General features: G+C 48.0%; 1 protein-coding gene across 5 annotated transcripts in view; it reads right to left on the bottom strand.

The window, feature by feature from the left end:
- The window catches only part of DNAJC13 (DnaJ heat shock protein family (Hsp40) member C13), a 1,667,846-nt gene that overhangs the window by 1,085,337 nt on the left and 559,631 nt on the right, over positions 1-22,878 (bottom strand). For 3 of the 5 annotated variants that reach the window (XR_014970022.1, XM_085630671.1, XM_085630672.1), the window contains exon 21: positions 18,292-18,309. The exons of the other annotated variants lie outside the window; for them this stretch is intronic. Coding sequence is in view for 2 of the 3 variants with exons in the window: in XM_085630671.1 (XP_085486797.1) it covers positions 18,292-18,309 (18 nt within the window). In the remaining variant the exon portion in view is untranslated. The remainder of the gene's footprint in view (positions 1-18,291; positions 18,310-22,878) is intronic. 5 annotated transcript variants of the gene reach the window in all.

The following is a 22,878-nucleotide window of genomic DNA, read 5'->3' as shown; positions in this document are numbered from 1 at the left end:
GAATCGAGACATACCGGCGATGAACAGCGGAAGGCAACGACCCGGAGTTCAAAGGATGCACATCCAAAGCTGAGGGCAGAGAGAAACAGTCTTACAATGGAGCTGATGTTCATGTGCATTACCAGTATTAGGTGGGGTCACCATACATCGTGAATCGAAGACTGCTTCAAAGATAAACAAGTGCCACTCATCTTAGCCCAATTCTCGATGGCAGGCGTATGCACAGTATCTACAGCTACATCTGCCATAAACAAACTTTTTTAGTAGCGAAGTGGACAACTGTAGTGTGGCTCAAATTTAGTGCACCATTTACAAAAGTAAGAACAAAATTCCAAAAGTCCCACCGTGGCTTGACAAAGGGCTTCGGGGAAACATATGTTGTAAACCTTTAAAAGAAATCTCATCACAACAGGTCAGAATATCAGTAGGCTGATCAGCCAACCTTAAGCTGAAAGCCATCAAATAGCCTTTAACCGTGCCCAACACAGGTCCTTGCTAGGGTAATGACAAAACAAATAACAGAACTTAAGACAGTTTAGCCTGTGGTGTGTCAACTTGGTGGGTGCCACACCAAGTCATAAATCTATACTCCACCTGGTGCAAACAGATTTCATAAATTGGTGCCCAGTTGCCAGAATAACATCAATGATCTCAGGAAGAAGATTGAAGGAAACTAGCTACTGTTGCTCAATCTCCTTGCATTGAGATGCAGATTGTGGAGGCCTCATGCAGTGCCATGCCCAGTCGATGCAACAGTAGATTCTTCAGAAGTGGCAGCGTGATCAGAGGATGGATGCCAGTGCCAAGATGCTCCTAATCTGGGGGCATAAGGGTGACTTGAGCAAGGTCAGTCTCGATCTTCTTCAGAACTCAAGCCAGGAGGGGGAAGGCGAGTGGGCATACAGAAACCCAGAGCTACACTCTATGCAGAATGAGTCTCGGGGAGACAGCCTTCTTAGGAACTCTGCTGCACCAAAACTCTAAAATAGATTTTTCTTGCAGAGGCGAAAAGATAGAGCCAGGGCTCCCTCTCAGTGCTGGAAGATGCCTTGCACCACACCTCCAGGTTTTACTGCCATTTGTGATCTGCTAGGTATTGGCAACGGAGTTGGTTTGACCTGGCATTTCAAGATCTTGCTGGGTGGTTCGTGACCAGAAAAATTCCCTGAAGGATCAGCCATTGCAACAGGACCTAAGACCCCACTCTGCCCTGCTTGTTACAGAATGACATGGCAGTGGTGTTTTCTATGAGTACCCCTATTACTTCCCTTTGATGGATAGTAGGAATGGTTTCAACACCAAACAGACCACCTGCAACTCCAACAAATTAATATGGAGGTGGACTTCTGCCAGAGACCAGTATCCTCTAACTTCCACCTCTCCTAGATGGCCTTTCCTTCCCAGTGGTAATACATCCATTACCACCGTCAGCTCTGGGTAGGATAAGCAGAGGAGTCTGCCACCAGCCACATCATGTTCTTCAAGCCACCACTGCAGCTCTTTTGCAATGTCCTCCGAAACCTTGATGGAATTGGACAGGTTACTCTGGTACTACGCCCACTGGGGATTTTGATTCCGCTACAGAGCCTGTAATGTGCGTTCTGAAGGGATGGCAGGATGCAGCAAGCCATTAGTCTCAACTTCATCCTCAATGAAATCCAGCACAGAGGCAGAAACATCAGTATCATAGTCCAAATGTCCTGGAATCGCTTTCACTGGGGGAGTGATATGAAACAGCACCATATTCAGGGCAGTTCCATTGAACGGGAACCTTCGCGAAGGAATCAGGGGTGATCTTGGCACATTGATAGTGTACCCCAACGATGTTAGGAGATTAAATGAAGGCTGAAGGTGGTCTACGACTGCCTCCAATAGCCAGTCATCAAGTTAGGGGAAGGACAGCACACCCAACATCTGAAGATCAGCGGCAACCACCGCCATCCCTTTCGTGAACACCTGAGGGGTACTGTTAAAGTTAAAGGTGAGCACGGCAAACGTAGTGCTCCTGACCCACTGTGAACTGCAGATACCATCCAAGGACATGCAAAATGCAATATGGGAAAAAGCTTCCTGCAGGTATTTAGCAATATCTAAAAAAAGAATGAAGGCCTCCATACTTTTTCAACACAAGGAAGTAACAGGAGTAGCACCCAGTTTCTAGTGTTTGTTTATTAAGCGCGACTACTCACCTGTAAGGGTCTCAAGGCGCTGGGGAGATGGGGGTGGTTTGCAGGTTGCAGTCCATCAAGGAGGCGGTCTGTCGAAAAGCCTGGTTTTGAGGTTTCTTGCGAAGATGGGGAGCGATGTTGTCTGTCCGAGGTGGAGTGGAAGGTCATTCCAGGCTCTGGCCGAGCGAAAGGAGAAGGAGCGGCCTCCCGATCTGGTCTTTCTGGTGCAGGGGACCACGGCATAGGAGAGCTGGGCTGATTGTAGGGTCCTTTGGGGTGCGTGGAATTTGAGTCGGCTGTTCAGGTATGCTGGTCCGGTGTCGTGGAGGGCCTTGTGAGCGTGGGTTAGCATCTTGAAGGTGACTAGCTTCGAAGGGGAGCCAGTGGAGTGTGCGCAGGTGCTGGGAGATGTGGCAGTGTCTTGGCAGGCTGAGGACCAGTCTTGCTGCGGCGTTTTGGATGTTCTATAGCTTGCGGGTAAGGTTTTTGTTTATTCCGGCATAGAGTGTGTTACAGTAGTCGAGCCTGCTGGCGTCTTACTGTGTTCGAGGGGGATCCATTTGAAGGTCTTACGTAGGAGGTGGAGAGTGTGGAAGCAGGACGACGAGACGGAGTTGATCTGGCAGTCCATTTTGTGCTCTGAGTCCAGTATAATTACCAGGTTGCGTGCGTGGTCCATGGGGGTGGGTGGGCTTCCGAGGGCGGGCGGCCACCTGGTGTCGTTCCAGGCATCGGGGTTTGGGCCCATGATGAGTACTTCCGCTTTGTTGGTGTTTAGTTGTAGCCAGCTGTTTTTCATCCATTTGGCGATGGCTTACATGCCTTCTCGAAAGCTATGTCTGGCGGTGTTGGGTTCGTTGGATAGGGAGAGGAGGAGTTGGGTGTCGTCTGCGTATGACACAATGTTGAGTCCGTAGGTTCTGATGATGGGGGTGATGTAGACGCTTAAGAATGTAGGGCTGAGGGAGGACCCTTGGGGGACTCCGCAAGTGGTAAGTGTAGGGTCCGAGAGGAAAGGGGGGGGGGGGGGGGGGGGGGAGGAGTCTGACCCGCTGCGTTCTGCCGAAGAGGAATGAGCGGATCCAGTCGAGGGCCTTGTCTTGGATACCTGCGTCATGGAGTCTGCGTATTAGGGTGCAGTGAGAGACTGTGTCGAACGCCGCTGAGAGGTCCAGGAGGATGAGGGCTGCTGTTTCTCCTTTGTCCAGTAAGGTGTGGATGTCGTCTGTTGCGGCGAGGAGGGCGGTTTCCGTACTGTGTTTTTTTCTGAAGCCGGATTGGGAGGAGTCGAGGATGTTGTGCTGTTCGATATATGTGGCGAGTTGGCTGTTGATGGCTTTCTCGATAACTTTAGCTGGGAACAGGAGCAGGGAGATGGGTCTGTAGTTTTTGAGGTCGGTGGGGTCCGCCGAGGGTTTCTTCAGGAGGGGGTTTATCTCAGAGTGTTTTCAGTCGTCGGGGAACGAGGTGGTTGCCAGGGAGCGGTTGATGGTGTGGCAAAGCATGGGTTCGATGGTGTCAGCGGCTCTGTTGAAAATGTGGTGGGGGCAGGGGTCCGTGGGGGCCCCGGAGTGGATTGACTTCATCGTCTTCAGTGTGGTGAGGCTGTCCAGTTGTCGATCGCAGGCTTCAGGCTGTCAGGCTGTCAGGGGTGGTTGGTGAGGGTTCAGTGTGTTGGTTGTCTTAGTTGAACTTGTCGTAGATGCTCTTGATTTTGTGGAAAAAGGTGCTGAGTTTGTTGCAGAGGTCTTGTGAGGGAGACCGATGTCGGTGGACTCGCTGGTGGGTTGGGCGAACTCCTTGATGATGTTGAAGAGTTCTTTGCTGTTGTGTGCATGAGTGGAGATTCTGTCTTCAATCGCTTTTTTCCTCGTTTTTCTGATGAGTTAGTGGTGGGCGTTGGTGGCAGATCTGAAGTTGTTGTGGGCTTCTGTGGATCTGGTGTTCCTCCAGGCCTTCGAGGCAGCGACAAGTGCATCTGGGCTCTCGAAGTTCGGTGGTGAACCATCTAGCTTTCTTGGCGTGGGTGGTGGTGTTTTTGTTGAGGGGGGGCTATGGTGTTGGCACTGTCGGAGATCCATCTGTGCAGGGTTCGGGCTGCGGTGTTTAGGTTGTCATTTTCCGCGATGGTTGGGGTGGAGTTGCTGAGTGACTAGGTTAGCTGGTCGTCTGTGATTCTGGTCCAGTTTCTTCGTGGGAGCAGGTGCTGGTGTGTGTTCTGAAGGTGAAGTGGACGCATCGATAGTCAGTCCATGGGAGTTCGGTGGTGTGGCTGAAGGTGATGGAGTTTCCTGTTGTGAAAAGGGGGTCGAGGATGTGTCCTGCTGAGTGCGTGGGTTCGGTCACGATCTAGCGGAGTCCAATGTTGTGGCGGTTGTCCAGGAGGGATGTGGTGCTGGGGTCCAGTTGGTTGTCGAGGTGGAAGTTGAGGTCTCCCAGTAGGGTGTAGTTGTTGGACATGATGGCATGCGGGGAGTTGATGTCCGTGATGGAGTTGGCAACAAGTTCACGGGGTCCAGGGGGTCGGTAGATGAGGGTTCCTCGGAGGGTGGAGGTAGGGCTGGCCAGTATCTTGACGTGAAGGTGTTCCCATCAGGTGTATGGGCTCGTCGGGGAGTGTGCTCAGGCGGAGGGTGGATTTGTGGACGAGGGAGATCCCTCCTCCCTGGAGGGTGGGGCGGTTGTTCCTGGAGATCTTGTATCCTTAGGGAATGCCGATCCCAAGGTGGTGTTGGTCCAGGTTTTGGTAAAGAATGCTATGTCCGGGGTGGTGCTGTCGAGGAGGTCCCAAATTTCGGTGGTGTGTTTGTGGAGGGATCGGACGTTGAGGAGGATACATTGCAGAGTCTTCGGTTCAGTTGTGTTCTTGCGGGCGGGTTGCGCTGGGTCCGTGGTCTTGGCGGTGCTACCGGTATGCTGTGGGTCCGTGGGTGTCGGCTGGTGATGCTAGCTTGCAGTTGTTGCGGCCTGGGTTGAGAGCGTGGAGTGCCACCGGGTCGTAGCATTGGCGGTGCAGAGATCCAGGGTTCCTGGCGCTGGACGCAGCCGGGTCGCGGACAGGCGCAGATGGGAGGCGGGAGTGGGGAGGGAAGCAGGATTTGACCGGTTGCACTGGTCGTGCTGGGGGTGGGGGGAGGGTAGGGCTGCGGGGGTAGCAGCGGCGGGGAAAAACAGGCTGAAAAAGGCAAAAAGAAAAAGGCGAAAAGTGCAAATAAGGCAGCAAAAGTGCAAGAAAGAGTGGAGGAAAGACAGAGGACACAGAAGGAGAGTCAAAGGGGGAGATTGAGATGAGGGTAAAAAACGAGTGAAAAACGGAGGAAAGACACAGAAGGAGAGTGAAGGGGGGGAGCTTGATATGAGGGGAAAACGACAGAAAACAGAGGAAAGACCCAGAAGGAGAGTGAAGGCTGGTGATAGAAGTGAGGGAAAAAAACAAGTGAAAATAAGAGAAGAAGCAGAGCGAGAGAATGGAGACAGAGGTCCACTGGACCACCAGGGATGAGGCGCAGGTGAAACCTGTGGGTGGAGGAGGGCCTCGAACATTAAAACACGAAAGAGTGCAGGGGCTCGGGGGAAGGCCTCACTTAATGGTGGAGCTGCGAGGGAGGGAGAGCAATTTCACTGACAATGAGTTTCTAATTCTAAGACCGGAACCCTGTCTATGGCTACTTTGGTCAAATGGGCATCACTTCCTGCTGTTTAACAGATATGTGGTGCTCAGTCAGCTGCACTGATGGTATTGGAATGTGAGGCGATCTAGAAAGAAATGGAAGTGTGTAATCCTGTTTGACTATTTGGAGGACCAATACATCCAAAGTGATGTCTTGTCATCCTTGGAGAAAACGCCTGCCTCCTACAGTGTGGGTGTAGTCGAAAAGGACCACTAAAGTCATTTTGCTGTTGTGGTCACTAAAGGTCCGGGGAACTGAGCTTCACATTGTCCCTGATGCACTATACATTGTTTCTGGGAGTCACAGCCTTTGCAACAAAATGGGTGCAAAGGTTTTTGGGCTGGTGTCTGACACTGACAACATTGCAAACCCCAGGCATATCCTCAGATTGGTCAGAAATCCTGGAGAAGTGCCTGGTAGGGACAGAAAACCCTAAGAATTCGCTGTGGCACAGCTTTCCTTAAAGCATTCAAGACAGAGTCTCTTTCTTACCAAAGAAGCAAAGTCATCAAATGGCATGTCCATCAAGGATGTATGAACATACTCTTAGAAGCCTGTAGACCTCATCCATGCATGGCAACGAAGCACCACAACCGTGCCCCTTCCTTGACCCAAGCAATCAGTTGTGTCCAGGCCAAAGCAAATATAACAAGTTTCCTACATCCCAGTCGTTCTGGATGGTTCGGACTAGAGACATGCAAGACGTCCGGAACTGCCGGTAGGATTTAACCTACAATATCAAACAAAGCATGGATGTTACGGTTCTGGAGGCAGCCGGTATTGACAGAACATAAAACACGACAGGTAGAGGAGAATATTTGCTTGCCTAAGGTCTCCTTCCATTTGGATTAACAGCCAGGAGGTGTTGCAGAAAAGGCCTTAGGGTTTTGAGTCAGAAAGTCAGTGTTACATGCTGCTGGTCTGTGGCGATGAGCTACCTGCCTATTTACTGGAGGCCCAGAGCATGGTTTTGTCCAAGAGCCAAAGACGGTATCCATCAGAACTTTGTTAAAACTCTTTGAGCAGGTTAGTCTTGACTTGCATGGTAGGGATCTGCAAGCCATGCACCTGAGCAGCCCGTTATATAACAATGGCGAAAGAGGCACTCTACTTTGTGATGGGGGGAGAGACAAGTACAGTGTCTGTGGAGGTTTCTAGACCACTGGTGCCCTGTAATTCTGTGCACCAAGTGCCCTACTCTCACCTGGGGGGAAATTCATCCGCTTCATCATAGTTATTAATCTTAAAATAAGAACCAAAGAGCGGATGAAAAGTATGAGCTCTGCCTTGTGGCAACTGAAATGTGTCAGAGATAGACAGGTTGGTACTTGCTTATGCTCTGGTGGGGTCAGAATGCATTCCGTGATCGAGATCGGTTCAGAACCATAAACAACTATAGGTGATGGATCGTCTTCAGGAGTCGTCGGCACTGGCACCCAATATAAATCGGTGCAGAACCCAAAGGTTCAAGAGGCACACCCAGCACCGAGGGTGAACCTGCTGACAGGACACCAACTCTACGGATTCTTGGGGCGTGATCTGCTGCAATGTCGTCAACTGACCAAATTTGGGCTGCATCATTGGATCTTAAGGAGTTCAGGAGCGAGATAAAGTGGCACCCTGTCCTCTCTAGAGAGCTGAAGAAAGGGGTCAATTCCAGCTTGGACTTTTTGTGCTTCTTTAACTTACCTAAAGATATCAACCATGACGAGGATGTGCCATAAGAACAATTGCGAGAGCGTGAACTTCCTTTCAACCTCGACTGGTCACAGGACAGAGACTTCAGGTGTAGGGAAAATGCAAAGATGGGTACAACTACAGAGAGGGCATTCTTTCCTGGGCAAATCACGCCTGCTCTTGTCAAGATCCGTATAAAGAATGGGTGTTGAGCTTGTATGAAAGGAATTTATACTCTACCTGTTACGTATTTTTTGTATGACATATTGGTTTTCTGGTAGTTTGCTTTTAAACGTTGTTTATTCAAAGTGCTTCTAACAATGTGCACTGACTGGAATTAGAATGAGTAGGTCTTGCTTGCTCTTATGGCGAGGGTCAGCAGAGTTATGAGATTCTGTGGCTGTAGAGTTTGTGGCATAATTTTGGATTCAAGCCATTTACCCCATAATTAGTCACAAATTGTTGCTGAATGCACTAAAACATTGCTTGAGAAGAATACTACCAGAAAAGGGTTGTACAATTTGTACTTTTTAAAGATATAAACAGGTGTGCAAATCTAATATGTCACTAAATACCACAGAACAATAATTGTGTGGGGGGGGGGGGGGGGTTAGAAGCTATAGCTCATGGAAGGCAGAGCCTCAAGCAGACCATGAGTCCCCACAACCCAGCCCTCAACAATGTTAATAACCACTTTGCTGAATGGCTGGAAAATTAAAAAATTGAAATTGTCACTTAGTTTTAGACATTTACTTTTACTGTTTAACTGTATCTTTAAAAAAATAATATGGTATAAGGGGACTTTCAGAGTTTCAAGGATTACAAATTCCTAACAATTCGACAATCTCTTAAAAAATTGTTGCAATGATCAATTTAAAATAACTATAAAATGATTTAGGGTAATCTAAAAAAAAAAAGGTGTAAAATAAAATATCACATTAGTATTTTTGTAAAGTTTGATTAATTAATTATTCTAGAATATGTCTTAGAATTATATAGGAACCTGTAATTAAATCAAAAAAGATTTTATATTTTAGGAACTGCTGCAGAATTTCATATTTTAATGGTTAGTTATAGTTGTGAGGATTATTTTTCAAGTTGGAGTAGTTTATTACAAAGTTCTAATGGGTATTTAAATGTCGAATATGTTTTACAAAATGCAAGAAATTAACTTGGAATTATTTAAAACATGAGAAAAATTTTACTTTTTTAATCAAACTATTTAAAAATAATAAAAAGCTCTAAACACCTAAGAGGCAGCAAAAACATTCTTTAATCAAAATACAACTACAACTTGTCAAATTGTGGTGGTTTGTGTTTTTGAGTTCTCATTTGGGAGACTGGAAGCACTCAGGCTTTGAAACTTTCAAAAATGTACACACTAAGCCTTAATTGCAAGCCTTTCTACATATCTACACCTCCTTGGATGCCAGCCGTGTGACAGTGGTAGAGTCTCACAATCTACACTTATCCAGCATCTATAGGAAGTTGGAATAGGTGGCAAAGGGCTTAAATTGTTTGGTTTCTTCTTGCAGGAGAATACCAAAGAAGTCCCAAGGGTCCCTCACAGGTCACTCTCAAAACATCTCTGATTGCTAATGCGCTAAGGTTCATCACTGAGCCCCACACTACTGAATCTAACTATAAAACTACTTGCAACACTTTGGTGTTTCAGCGTTATCCTTCATGAGAAGGCCAAAAAACAAGGGGGAATCAATATATATCAATAGAACAGAAGACATGGTGGTAACGGATCCCCAAGCAATTGACCAGAAGCTGGTTTACCGGCATCTAGACTTACCTGCTCCGGTTCTGTGGATTCAGTGCAGAAATCTTTTTTACTGCAATTTATCATTTAAGCCACAAACAAATAATTTCCCAATCTGCTTTTTGACTGTTAGAATCTTCAGGAAAATAAATTCTTTAGTACAACAAGATTTCAGTCAAACTGTTGTCCAGGCAATGATCACTTCAGGGGTGGACTATGATAATTATTTTTTCATAGTGCTTCTAGATTGACCATCAAATAATGTGGCACCCTAGGAGCAATGACTCTTTGGGGACCTGGCAGGAAGGCTTTAATGACTGGAATCCTAAATAGCGACGTGTGTTGCCTGTTTTGTAGATATGCGGCTACCGCCACAAGGTGTAGCCTTATAGATGTAGAAGCTAGACAGGAGGAATGTAAATGGAATAAATAACAATGTCTTCTAAAGGATCAATGTGTTTGGAATGACAATAGTGAACAAATCTTTTCCACTTTGCAGCATAACAGACACAAGTAGTGAGCCTGAAAGCTTCTTTGAGAATGTCCATACAAGGTTGTGGTTGATCTAAATAACAAACTCTTGGATATCAGGAGCCAAATCGCAAGGTTGAGGGACCTGGAGACTAGGTGTCTGATTCCTCCATGGTTCTGAGAGAGAATGTCCTACTTTTTCGGCAGTACCTCGTGGGGAACTACTGAGTGTTCTAGGAGCGTGGTGAACCATGGTTGCTGTGCCCATATGGGAGCCACTAGGATGAGGGTGAGAGATGTCTGTCAAAGTTTGCTAACCACAAACCGAAGCAGTGGGAGAGGTGGAAAAGTGTAAGCAAATATCCCGAACCAACTCAACCATAGTGTGTTGCCTTTGGACTGTGTGTATGGGAACCTGAAGACAAGGTTTGGGCATTTGGCGTTTTCTGCGGTGGCGAAAACGTCTGTCTGGGTGACCCAAACGCCAGAAGTATGGGAGGAGGACTTGCGGAAGGAGCTCCCACTAGTGGACTTGTTGGCATATCCTGCTGATGAGATTTGCAAAGGCATTGTCCACTCCAGTGAGGTATTCGCCAACAGGTGAATGTTGTATCGGACGGTCCACCTCCAGAAGTTTTGGGCTAGCTGAGAGAGGTGAGGGGACCTGGTGCTCCTCTGCTTTTGCAGATAAGACATGGCAGTCATGGTGTCTGTTTTGATCAGGACTTTGCCAGTCAGGTGAGGAAGGAAGACTAAGTGGTAGATTAATAGCTAGCAACTCCAGGTGATTGATATGGAGATGTATTTGGCAGAGTGTCCAGTGCCACTGGACAGTCAGGTCTTTATGAGTGCGTTCCTCAACCCATGAGGGAGGCATCCGTTGTTATAGTCCACTGAAACTGGGTATAGGAAAGATCGTCTTTTAGGAGATTGTGGGTATTCCACCACTGCAGAGAGCGGTAAGCTTGGCGGCCAATCAACATTAGATCTTCCTACTAAACCTCCGCTTGAGTCCATTAGTGCGCTAAGCACTCTTGCAGCAGACGCATGTCGAGTTTGGCATGAGGTACTATGGCTATGTATGAAACCATGGTTCAGAGGAGATGCATAACTGTCCTCACTGTTACCTGCTGGTGAGGCTGGAACTGGGGAACGAGTGCCTGGAAGGATTAAATCTTGGCAACGTTGGGGTAAGCCATCACCTGTTGAAGGTAGGTTTTGACTGCTGCGATAGTGAAACCTAACTGATGCTGTAGGTTTATGGTGGCCTGAGTGTTTTGGAAGCAATTTTGATAAGTTGCACTTGATGAGCCAACCATCTAAATATGGAAAAAATGTGTAGGTTTTGCCTGCGCACACGAGCAATTACTACTTCAAGACATTTTTTGAAAACCATGGGGGTGGTTGTGACCCCGAAGGGAAGCACTTTGAATTGGAAGTGCTGTCCATTCATTACGAACCTGAGGTACTGGGGATGGGCAGGAAGAATAGGTATGTGGAAATGGCATCCTTCAGGACAAGAGTGGCGATGACGTCGCATTGTTGTAGTAACCGAATAACATCTTGAAGAGTGACCATGTGAAAGTGCTCTTCGTTTATGGGTCTGAGGTCTAAGATTGGTCTTAAGGACCTGTCTTTTGGGGAAATAAGAAAGTAGAGTGAATAGACTACTCCTTTGCCTGGCTGGTGAACTGGCACTGGCTCTATTGCCCCTTTCTTGACAACTGCATGAACTTCCTCCCTAAGCAACTGCTAATGTTGTGGTGAGAGTTTCTGTTTGCAAGGAGGAATGTTTAGAGCTGTGGAAGTGAGCTACAGATAATAACCATGTTGGATAATATCCAACACACACTGGTAGCAAGTTATGTTTAGCCGGGCAGGAAAGAACTGTTGTAGTCAACCAACAACAGGTGTTGGGGGGTGCACGGGGGTTGGCAAGTCAGGGTTTGGTGGTGGCAGAGGGCTTGGTGAAACCACCCCTGCCTCTTCCTTTGGAATTATTGCCTCTAAAGGAGCCGCTGTAGCATCCCCTGGGTAAAGTACGATGGACCTGGGGACTCTTATAGGAGGTAGAGGTTTCGGGGTGGGGGTTTTGAATTCCCCATGATAAAAGAAGCAGCAATTCAAACCATGTTGCGAAGGTGTTTGTAACGCCCTCATGGCCTGGCCATCTCATTATCTTTTTTTATTTTTTCCAAGAGGGAGTCGTCCTGGGACCAAAAAGGTGGTTCCCGTCAAAGTGAAGAGCTAAAAGAATTTGAGGAATCTCAGGTTTAAAACCTGACACACTGAGCCAGTCATGTCTCCGAAAGAGGATACTAGAATTTGTGCTTCTAGCCGTGGTGTCGTTATATGAACAGAGTTCACTGTGGGGCTCATTGTAACAAAATGGAATTCTCTTTGTATAAATCATCGGAAACCCACACTAAATGTATTATTTAGCAGCCTTATGGAAGGTTCTCATTTGGGTAGCATAAAACAGACTTGAAAGATTTCTGTTGCTGTTTTGCATTCTCCTCCAAAGCAAATGCAAATAACAGTGTGACTCATAAAAAGTGCAGACGACGCAGGGCTAAAGAGTGTGGATAAGCATTAAACTATATACAAAAGACACCACAAATCATCCTTGGCTCCTGAGTCTAGTACAAACATGTAAGTGCGTATCATATACCACAATGTGGGTCACAAATCACAGAACTAAAGGAGATATATAATTACGTTTCAACCCCTTGTGAGTGGGAGGGTCTCTTCAGAACAAAGTAATCTGGCTCAATATCATTATACAAAAGAGAAGGGTGTGTGTGTGAGAACCAACAAAACCACTGAATATCCACTGCACAACCGCTGGAAGGTCTATCATAGAATGACCATAACATCTGTTGGAGAATTCATCTCCTGTTTAGGATGCACTAAATCTAAGTGCCATGTAAGTCCATTGAATCCATCTGGACTATCGATCTTAGTATCGATGGTACTAACTTCAAAGTAATTTAGAACACTATCAAGTCTGCGTGATCCTGTGGTTATCACTTTAATTGGGTTGCACTGGTCAGCAGCCATCACCGGTGTCTGCTGATTTACGCGTGCAGGCCATGTGTCAGCTGCATCAAGGGAACCACGAATTGTGGTATTTTAAATGAGCTTTCCCGTGAAAGCAATTTGGTATGCCTGTTTTTTCTGCTCTTCCGGGACATATTGGAGGATGTCTTCCATTTCGCCCCAGTGGGCCCTATTGTAACGGGATAGGAGGCCGATGGAGTTAGCAATCCTCCACTGGTTGGCAGACCGGGCAGCCACCCTCTTACCTGCGGCATATAGAATTTTAATCTCTTTATCTGGTGCCTCACCATATGTTTGAGAGTTAGCCATCTTACGTGCTGTGGCAACTACCAATGAGTCAGGTGGGAGTTGCCCTTTTATGTATGTGGGGTCACTGGGTGATGCTTCATATTTTTGTCAACAATGGGTGTGGAGACACGGGACGTAACAGGGTCATTAAACATATCAGGCGTGTGGTGTAGCGTGCCTTTCAGCATTGGCAGATACTACTAGGTTGATCACTGACTAGAGGAGAGAGTTTCAAATAAAAAGTCATCCTGTAAAGGCTCAGTGTAGGAAGGTAGGATCCTTCTGCATCTGTACCCCCACTTTTTGCCTGGTACTAAGCTGGTTTTTGACTAGTCTACATGAGTGGCACATTTGGTGTCCCTGTGCATAGACCTGTTCAAACCAGTCCTGGGAGCCATTGGCTCCCACTCTGGAACGAAACTGGACAAAGGACATGGGAGTAACCTGCCCCCTGTCCAATCCCTCCCCTGGGAGGGTCTCTGAATCTTCCCAACCCTGTCTCGTGGGTATTTAAGGGCTTACCTGGCTTTAGGGCCTTAGATTCGTCGTGGACAAGATTCAGAACTGAAACCACTGCACTTCAACCGTCTGGGCACTCTGGACTTTGCTGGACTTCGTTTGGGCCTGACTTCGTCTCCCTCTCAGTCTGCTGCATCGTCTTTGCCTGTGCACTGTACAGGATCCATGTAGGACCTGTGGAGCATCCAAGACACCTGAAGATAATCTCCCTTGGGGTGAAGGAGCCACTCCCCTGCATTCACAGTCACCACAACACTGCTGACCAGTCTGCTGATCCTGAGCTCCTACGGACTCTGAAAGGCTCAGCAACACAGGAGGTGGGTTTCTACGCCCCTTGAGGTCTGAGCTGCCCTCTCACCAAGTTTGAGGTCAAAATCCCTCGTGGGGGCTGCAATACTGGAACCCCTGTGCACCGCGTACTTTTGCAAGTGCATGTGTTTGTTGGTAGTTCTTTAACAAGTGCATTGGGCTCCGAGAAGCCCCAAACTCTGGCGACCATTTCCACAAAGATCTTCAACCACCTCGCACCGTGTGCTTCGTGGCATTTTTTGAGAAGCTGCTCGACGTCCTCTCAACTTTGCTTTTCTTGAACTCCCCTGGTTGCTCCAGGCTTGCCCTGACTCCCCTGTGTGTGGTGAGTCTCTTGGACTTTGCTAGTCCGAACCGTACACTTTCTTGACTTCCGGTGTGGGTTGCTGTCGCTAAGGCTTGTTGGTGCTTCAGCCGGACACCGACCCCTCAGCACTCGACATCCTTTGTTGGACTGCTCGCATCCGGCTCCTGGTCGTTCTCAACGTCGCCTGGTCCCCGAAGCTGCAGAGTCAGATCTCCGTCAACTATCCTGAAGCACCCGACATCAGTGGGCATTTGTCTATCAAGCCCCTGGTCACTCCCAAGTGACCCAGACTCTGTCCCCTCTGCTTTCAGGTACTCCTCGACAAGAATCCACGTTTGGATTCCAACTGACATTCTTCTCCCTTCCAGCAGCGGCTCTTCTTTGAAGTACTTCATTGGGTTCGACTGCGGTTTCTGACGCCACTTCACACGTATGCACCCGGCTTCTCTGGGTTAGGTAACTTGGGTATTCGGTATCCACTGGTGGGGTGGCTCTCCAACCTTCTGTCTTCGACGGGGTTTCTTCGTAGTCCACTTGGAAAGGTCCTTAATCTTTAAAAGTCCAACCACGACTTTCACAGAGTTGTTCGGAGCATACAGTCGTGTACCCACACTGCACCGGTTCTCCGTGGGGTCCCTATCTACTCACCTTGGATGGTTCCTTGGGGTCCCAGCGATTCTACATCCTCTCGACATCATCCTGACTCGAGTCATGATTCTTGTACCACTTTCGTAGTATATGGTTTGGTCCCCCCCAGGGCCCAATGTTTATTAGTGCTATTTACTGCGGTTTCTGTGCTTACGTTTTGTGTGCTTTGTGTCTATCTCTGTGTAGGAGATACTGTAACGTACTAGATAGTGTTATATAATAAATACATATTTTTTTTAATAACTACTGTGTGCTTCCCTTTTCATTTAATCTATACTATAAGATTGCATTCTGGTAAAACAAGCTGCTTTGTACTCCTTCAATACTAAGCCTGAAGGCTGCTCTCCACAGCTACCACTTGGATAGCTTCCTAAGGTTGTCCGGTCCTCTTAAATCACCATAAGTGTTGTCTGGGTGGTGCAGAGGGCCCACTTACATTAGTGGACAGCATATACCAGGACAGCCTCTCACACTTGGTATGCAGTTGAACTTTGTGGAATATGGCGGCTTTACTTATTAGGTCATGGTAGGTGGTAGAGTCATCGGGGGAGAGGGTTTCGCGGGCTATAGATCTGGGTCTGTGGTCTGCAGGTGGCTCTGCACCATGAGTCCAACGGGTCATCTTGCGGTGGGTTGGAAAATTCGTTCCCTATGTAGGCGTGAATGGAAACCTCTGGTGAGTCCGTTGGAAGTTGAATAGGTGAAGGCGATGGTGATTGAGTGTGGTGGGCAGCAGGTGTTGGTGGAGGGCTGATATGTGCACGGCGTGGGGCCTTGCCCGCCTTCTTCATCAACTCTGGTGGCATTGGCACTTCCAAAGCTTCCTCAAATGACAATTGTCTTTGGGTGGTTGTGCCCCTGAGTAAGGAGGTTTCATAATGATGCGACCAGTGTCCGGATGTTTCATGATATGCTTCTGTTCTCTCTCCTCTTGTAGCCTTGGAAGCACTGGTTCCACGGGTTCGAAAGTATGTGCATGTTTGCCCAATGATTTTGGCTCCTATTTCAAAGTCTTCAATGCTGGTATCTTTGGTGCCTAGGGTTTTGGGTCCAAGCAGGCATTTTCGGTTCCCAGGTGGAGCATTGTTTCGACATTGAAGGTTGCGGCTACTAAGGTCGGCTCGACTCTGATGTGGGATGAGTCGGCCCAGAAACATGTAGCTGGTACTGTTTTTTCGTGAAGAGGCCAGGCGTGTCTGAAGCAGCAGGTCGATACAGACAATGGCTCGAACGCAGTGGTTGCCCAACAATAGTTCTTGGTCAATCAGAGGGAGGAAGATGACCCTTTGTCGAGGTCTGCTGGTGTCGGGGTGGAGGCAGATGGGACAAAGTACTCACAGGATGCCCTGGAGAAAGGTCCTGCATCTCCATCTCAGAACCAGAGCCATCCTCATGAGAGAAAGTGCCCTAGTCAGTGATGAATGGGTGGGCTTGTATCTCCTGTTGAAGGTCTTCAGAACCAAAGAGATCTGGTGTGTCCTCTGTGCTGTGTTGGAGCATCTTGAGGCATCAAGCTCTATGGTCACTCAGTGCCTTTTTAGACTGAAAACACCTGCAGGCCACACAGGTAGCTTCCTTGTGTTCAGGGGAGAGACACAAGTTACTCACCTGATGGAGACCGGTGCATGGAAACTTGGTGTGGCAGCGAGGACAGAAGCAGAAGGGCATCTGTTCCATCACTGGGTGAACATGGTGTGGCGGGAACTTCTTGGATGTAAACCGTCCTGAAGGGTGAAGGCCAACAGGGGCCGCAGCCTACTCAAAGCTGCCCCGTTTAGGTCAACATTGATGAACCGATGAGGGAGACTGAGAACAGCTGCTACCGAATACAGAAAGTAATGTTTGTAAGGAATAGATAACTATGTCGAATCGGAGCAGAGGAGTACACGTCCAAACCTGACAGCGGAAGATAATCTAACAATGGACTCTATGACCATGCGCATTACCAACAAGAGGAGTCACCACTATACTTCGTGACTCTAAAGACTCTCTTTGAAGAAAAACAACTTGCACACATCCGAGCCCAACGCTAGAAGTCGAGATTTTGCTAAGCATGTGTATTTAAAGCCACACATGCCTCTGACACATTGCCCTTAAGTTAAAAGAAAATAATCAATTGCTGAACAATTGCAGAACCATGGCAACAAGCTATTGGCAAAGCTAAATTATCTGTTTCTCTTTGAAAACATGCTTCATCTCCCACAAAACAATGCATGCTTACCATGTCAATTAAAAATTAAGGAGAGGATAGCTAAATGCAAAAAAAATATAACTTGGAGCACTGAAGGAAGCTTTATGTTGTGGCTTTGAAATTATGAAAAACAATTTGAGTCAAAAACTCAACTGAATGAATGGGTAACGCTGATGCCTATAAAAACATCTGTCAATGCCTAGCAAAAGGTGGCAGTTTGTCTTGGCACTCTTTTTTTCATCTCTGGAGACACATTCACAGCTTTATGTTGATCAAGAAGATAGATTTTAGATATAAAGATAAAGGAATGCAATTTGCCAGACTTCGATATCTTGATCTTGTGCCAACCTATTAAATGTTTGTGTACGTGATTCATTTAAAGTTGGAAATGCACAATTGCATTTTTTGGTTAAATACATGCAGTCATGCAAACTATATTTAATGTTCTAAACAAATCATATCACATAAACCAAACATGAATCGTGTGTTGGTAAGCTGTGGCTGTTAAATACTGGGAAATATAGAGAAGATCTCAAAAACATGCTTTCATAGTACAATACAAAACACAATAAAACAAACAATCCAATAAATGCTGAGTTTCAACATATCACTTGGAAAGTTTCATGAAGTAATGTTAAGTTGCTGCCTGAAACATTTAGTTAAAACAATACAAAAAACATCTGTGCGCCATCATTTCCAACTAAAAATGCTTAAAGAAGCAGTACTGCATACTTATATCAAAGTACAGTATCAAATCAAACAATTTAATTGTTTTTAAATAAATTGTGCTTTGTTTATATTAAGTACAGCAGATCACAGTCATCTGTGTTGGCTTAACTTATTAAATAAAATGCTGTTTGCTCTAAAAGCCAAATATAACCCGGCAAACGAAATATCCCACCCTTCCAATACAGAAATCGAGGTTTTCAGAGTGACTGAGTTAATGAGATGTAGAATTCAAGATGGAAAATATGAATAGTTACCTTTAAAGGGCTACAAGTGCCATTATCGCCTGCATTATTGTGTATTATCTGTAGGCAGTACTGCAGCTTTAATACATTATTGCCATATATTTTTAACAACTAACTATAGTTATAAACTTCTTTTATCAGTAGACCAGTGATGAGCATAAGCACAACGCAACCCAAGGTGAATGACCTAAATTGCACCAAACAGCAGGCAGCAGGCATAGGAATAACAGGATTTTCACTCACCATATTGCTTCTGTCCTGCTGGTGAATTGTAAAGAGTAAATAAAACAAACAAAAAAATACATTTAATTTAAGAAGACAAGTCTACTAACGGAAGCCTCATGATTTTTACAGCAAGATTTGCCATGGAACAATTTACTAAGACTTGGAAGGCAACTGTTTCTTGTGCATATAGTTTATTAAAGATACGTAATCTCATATATCAAGTAATCGTATCTGACTTACATACTTTTTTCCGGTAAATAAACAAACTGTGATCCCTTTGGTGAGGTACATATAGAGATTGTAAAAAGAACAAGTTACTTACCTTCGGTAACGATATATCTGTAAGAGACATAGATTAGTTATAGATTGCTTACCTTAGAATTACCCCCGAGGCATCAGACTGGATCCGGAAAGCTTTTTGTCAGCAGTACCCCTGCGCGTCGAAAGGTGGCGTCTGTCGACTCCGCGTTCGTCGTTGTCTCCGGGATGACGTTGCGGTAACTACTTAGACACCACCCTTTGCGCACTGACGTCAGTTCGGTACATGACTTTCCACGCCAGAAGTGCAGAGCCATGCAAGACACTGACCACTGGTGCACAAAACTAGGGCCCTGAAAGGGAGTCCTTAACCCTAGAAATCAGTTCACAAAACTTTGAGGATGGGTGGGGCAGTAAGGAATCTATAACTAATCTATGTCTCTTACAGATATATCGTTACCGAAGGTAAGTAACTTGTTCATCTGAAAGAGACAATTAGTTATAGGTTCCTTACCTTAGAATGGATACCCCAGCAATACCAACCCTGGAGGTAGGTCTGCGAACCAAGTTCACACCAAAAAGTCCTGGAGAACAGAACGGCCAAAGAAGGCATCTCTACGGACTTAGCTGTCCAGGCAGTAGTGTTTTGTGAACGTGTGCAGAGAGGCCAATGTAGCTGCCTCACAGATGTCATTAATGGGACGATGTCCCAAAGCAGTGGCAGCTGCAGTCGCCCTGGTGGAATGGGCGCGTAACCCCACTGGAGGCTCCTTCTTCGCCAAGGAATAACAAGCTTTGATGCACACAATGACCCATCTAGAAATAGTCCGTTGTGCATGGCCCAACCTTTTCTGGCGCCCACGTAGCCAACAAAGAGCTGGTCATCCACCCGGAATTGCTTTGTGTGATCCAAATAAAAAGAAAGCGCACATTTTGGATCGAGACGGTGGAGCCTCTTTTTCTTTGGAAGGATGTGGAGGCGGAAAGAAGGTGGGCAAAGTGATGGTCAATCCAAAGTTGAAAGAAGTAACCACTTTGGGAAGGAAGGAGGAGTTCAGAGGACAACTTTGTCCAGATGAACAGCCAGAAAAGGAGGTTCAGGAGAAAAAGCAAGGTGCTCACTCACCCTGCGCGCAGAGGTGATGGCCACCAGAAAGGCAGCTTTCAAAGTCAGAAGCCTGACATGACAGTTACGTAGCGGCTCAAAGTGAGCGCACAGAAGATATGTTTGAACTAAGTTCAAGTCTCACTGGGGCATTACGAAGGGAACAGGAGGAAAAAGATGAGTAATGCCCTTAAGGAAGCGATTTACAACAGGGGACTTGAAAAGAGAAGGCTGATCAGGAAGCCTAATAAAGGATGGCCGAGAGGTAGCCCTCAAGATTGCCCAGAGCAGAGCCTTGCTGGGCCAAAGAAAGAAGGAACACGAGAACCTCAGAAAGAGGGGCCGAAAGGGGATCCACAGCATTTGCTGTGCACCATGCCAAAAATGTGTTCCATCTGCAGGCGTATACCGTCTTAGTAGAGGGACGCCTGGCTGCCAAGATAACATCACAGACTTCGGGAGGAAGGTCGAAAGTTGTCAACTGTCGCCGCTCAATCTCAATGCAAGAAGGTGGAGGCTGGACCGGTCTGGGTGGAGGACCACCCCCTGCTGCTGCGGCGACAGAAGAGCCTCCCGAAGAGGCAGTCGGATCGATGGCCATGTGTAATAACTCGGGATACCAGACTCTTCGTGCCCAATCCGGAGCCACCAGAAAGTCTTGGGCCCGGTCGCGCTTGATCTTCTCCAGCAGTCTGGGCAGAAGTTGTATTGGCGGAAAGGTGGATAGAAGACCAATACTACACTCTCGCCGAAAAGCGTCGCAGAACGAGTGCCGCCTTGGAAATTCCAGAGCGCAGAATTGCTGACAAACCGCGTTCTTTTAGTTTGCAAATAGATCTAACCAAGGCTCTCCCCACCATTGAAAGAGACCTTGCACCACCTCCGAGTGAAGAAGCCATTCGTGAGCCATCAAGCACCTGTGGCTGAGTTCGTTCACCCTGGCGTTCAGTGAACCTGCCAGGTGTTGGACCACCAGGGATATGCCATGATGTTCCAGCCATGTCCAGAGGCACAGGGCTTCTTGACATAGGGTCCACGACCCCACCCCGCTTGTTGCAGTACCATATGGCGGTGGTGTTGTCCATGAACACCTGCACTACTCTTCCCCAGACAGAGGGAAGGAATGCTTTGAGGGCAAGAAGAACCACCCGAAGCGCCAGAAGGTTGATGTGGAGCCCAGACTCTGCCGGAGACCAGAGGCCTCTGATCTCTGCCTCCCCCATTCCAGAAGTAATGCATCGGTCACCACTGTAAACTTCGGTTGGGGAAGAGAGAGCAATCTGCCGTCGACCCAATCCTGGTTCGTTATCCACCACTGAAGTTGGAGTACAGTGCCCTCCGACATCTGGAAACTTCAGGTCCCACTGCAGAGCCTGCATATGCAATCTGCCATGGTCCACCAGCAGGATGCAGGAGGCCATCAGGCCCAGGAGCCTGAAGGTAATCCTGACCGAAATCCGGGATAGAGGCTGAAAGTTCGGAATCACAGCCTGAATATCCCGGATTCGCTGTTCGGGTGGCTAGACCCGAGACTGCGTCCTGTCCAGAACCGCTCCGATGAAGATGAGCTTCTGAGAGGGAGTCATGTGGGACTTCGGCACATTGATGGAGAACCCCAGCGAATGCAGGAGGTCAGCTGTAGTCTGGAGGTGGGAGACGACAGCCGGGGGTGAGCCCGCCTTCAACAGCCAGGTGTCAAGATAGGGGCAGACTGGAACCCCTGATCTGCGCAGATGAGCTGCGACCACCGCCATCACTTTCGTGAACACCCGAGGGGCGCTGGTAAGGCAATAGGGAACACGGTGAACTTAAAGTGCTCGTGGCCTACCGTGAACCGCAGGTAACGCCAGTGGGCCGGCAGGACGGGGATGTGAAAGTAAGTGTCTAGCAAGTCCAACGCTACCATCCAGTCTCCAGGGTCGAGGGCAGACAGGACCTGAGCTAGCGTCAACATTTTGAACTTCTCCTTCCGGAGGAAGCGGTTGACGTTCCTGAGATCCAAGATAGGACGCAGGCCTTTGTCCTTCTTGGGCACCAGAAAGTAGTGGGAATAGCAACCACAACCTACTTCTGGGGTAGGAACTCGCTCGAAAGCTCCCTTGGCCAAGAAAGCTGTAACTTCCTGTTGGAGAAGGGTCAGATAATCCTCCGACATGCGATGGTACTGAGGTGGCATGGCTGAGGGGGTGGGGGGGGGGGAGGTCTCGAATGGAGGTAGTAGCCCCTTCGGACTATCTGCAAAACACACCTGTCCGACGTGATGGTGCACCAGTGGGGGAGGTGATGGCGGATCCTGCCACCCACTGGTGATCCTGGAAGGTCAGGCTAGGAGGGTTTGGAGGCTGCTGCAGAGGGGTGGTTGTGGACTGGCCCGCTCGCTGGCCCCCAGAACCACGACAGTGGTTCCCACGTCCCTTGCCGCACAGGGGTTAAACAGCTTGCGCTGGCCTGTGGCCCTGGGTAGAAAGTGGTGGGGCAACCCTTCCGTAGCCATGAAAAGGGGGAAAAGCAGACTGCGCAGGGTGAGTGGTGGAGAGGCCCAAGGACTTGGCCGTAGCCCGTGAGTCCTTGAAGTGCTCTAGTGCGTTGTCTGCACTGTCGTCGAACAGGCGACCGCCATCAGAGGGCATGTCCATAAGGGTAGCTTGGCCATCCCCAGAAAAGCTAGTTGACCTCAGCCAGGCGTAGCATCGAAGGGCTACCCACGTTGAAATCGTCCTACCTAGCAAGTCGGCGGTGTCCAGTCCACAGCGTATGGTAAACTTCGCTGCGTCTCTCCCATCGGCAACTGCACGGGCGAGCAGGGCCCTGGCCTCCTCCGGGCACTGGGGCAGCACCTGCGCCACCGTATCCCACACAGAGTCAGTATAATGGCCCAACAGACATGCAGTGTTTACCGACCGCAGTCCCAAGCTGGCGGAATAAAACATCTTCTAACCAAGATGGTCCAGCTTTTTGGATTCCCTATCAGGTGGTGCATTAGGGAATGCGCCTTTGGAGGTGGAGGCTTGGACAACCAAGCTCTCAGGGGTGGGGTGTTGGGAGAGGAAAGTGGGATCGCCCGGGGCCGGACGGTGACGTCGGGCAATCATCCTATCCACAGGAGCCCCTGTGTTGGGCCTGGACCAGGTGGCCAAAAGGATGTCGGTGAGGGCTTCATTGAACGGCAGCAGGGGCTCTGAAGAGCTTGTTGCCGGCTGAAGCACCTGTGTCAGAAGGTTAGTCGTGACCGCTACCGTAGG

This window comes from Triturus cristatus, chromosome 10 (genome assembly GCF_964204655.1).
Source record: "Triturus cristatus chromosome 10, aTriCri1.1, whole genome shotgun sequence".
Lineage (NCBI taxonomy): Eukaryota > Metazoa > Chordata > Amphibia > Caudata > Salamandridae > Triturus > Triturus cristatus.
This window is presented reverse-complemented; position numbering and strand designations above follow the sequence as displayed.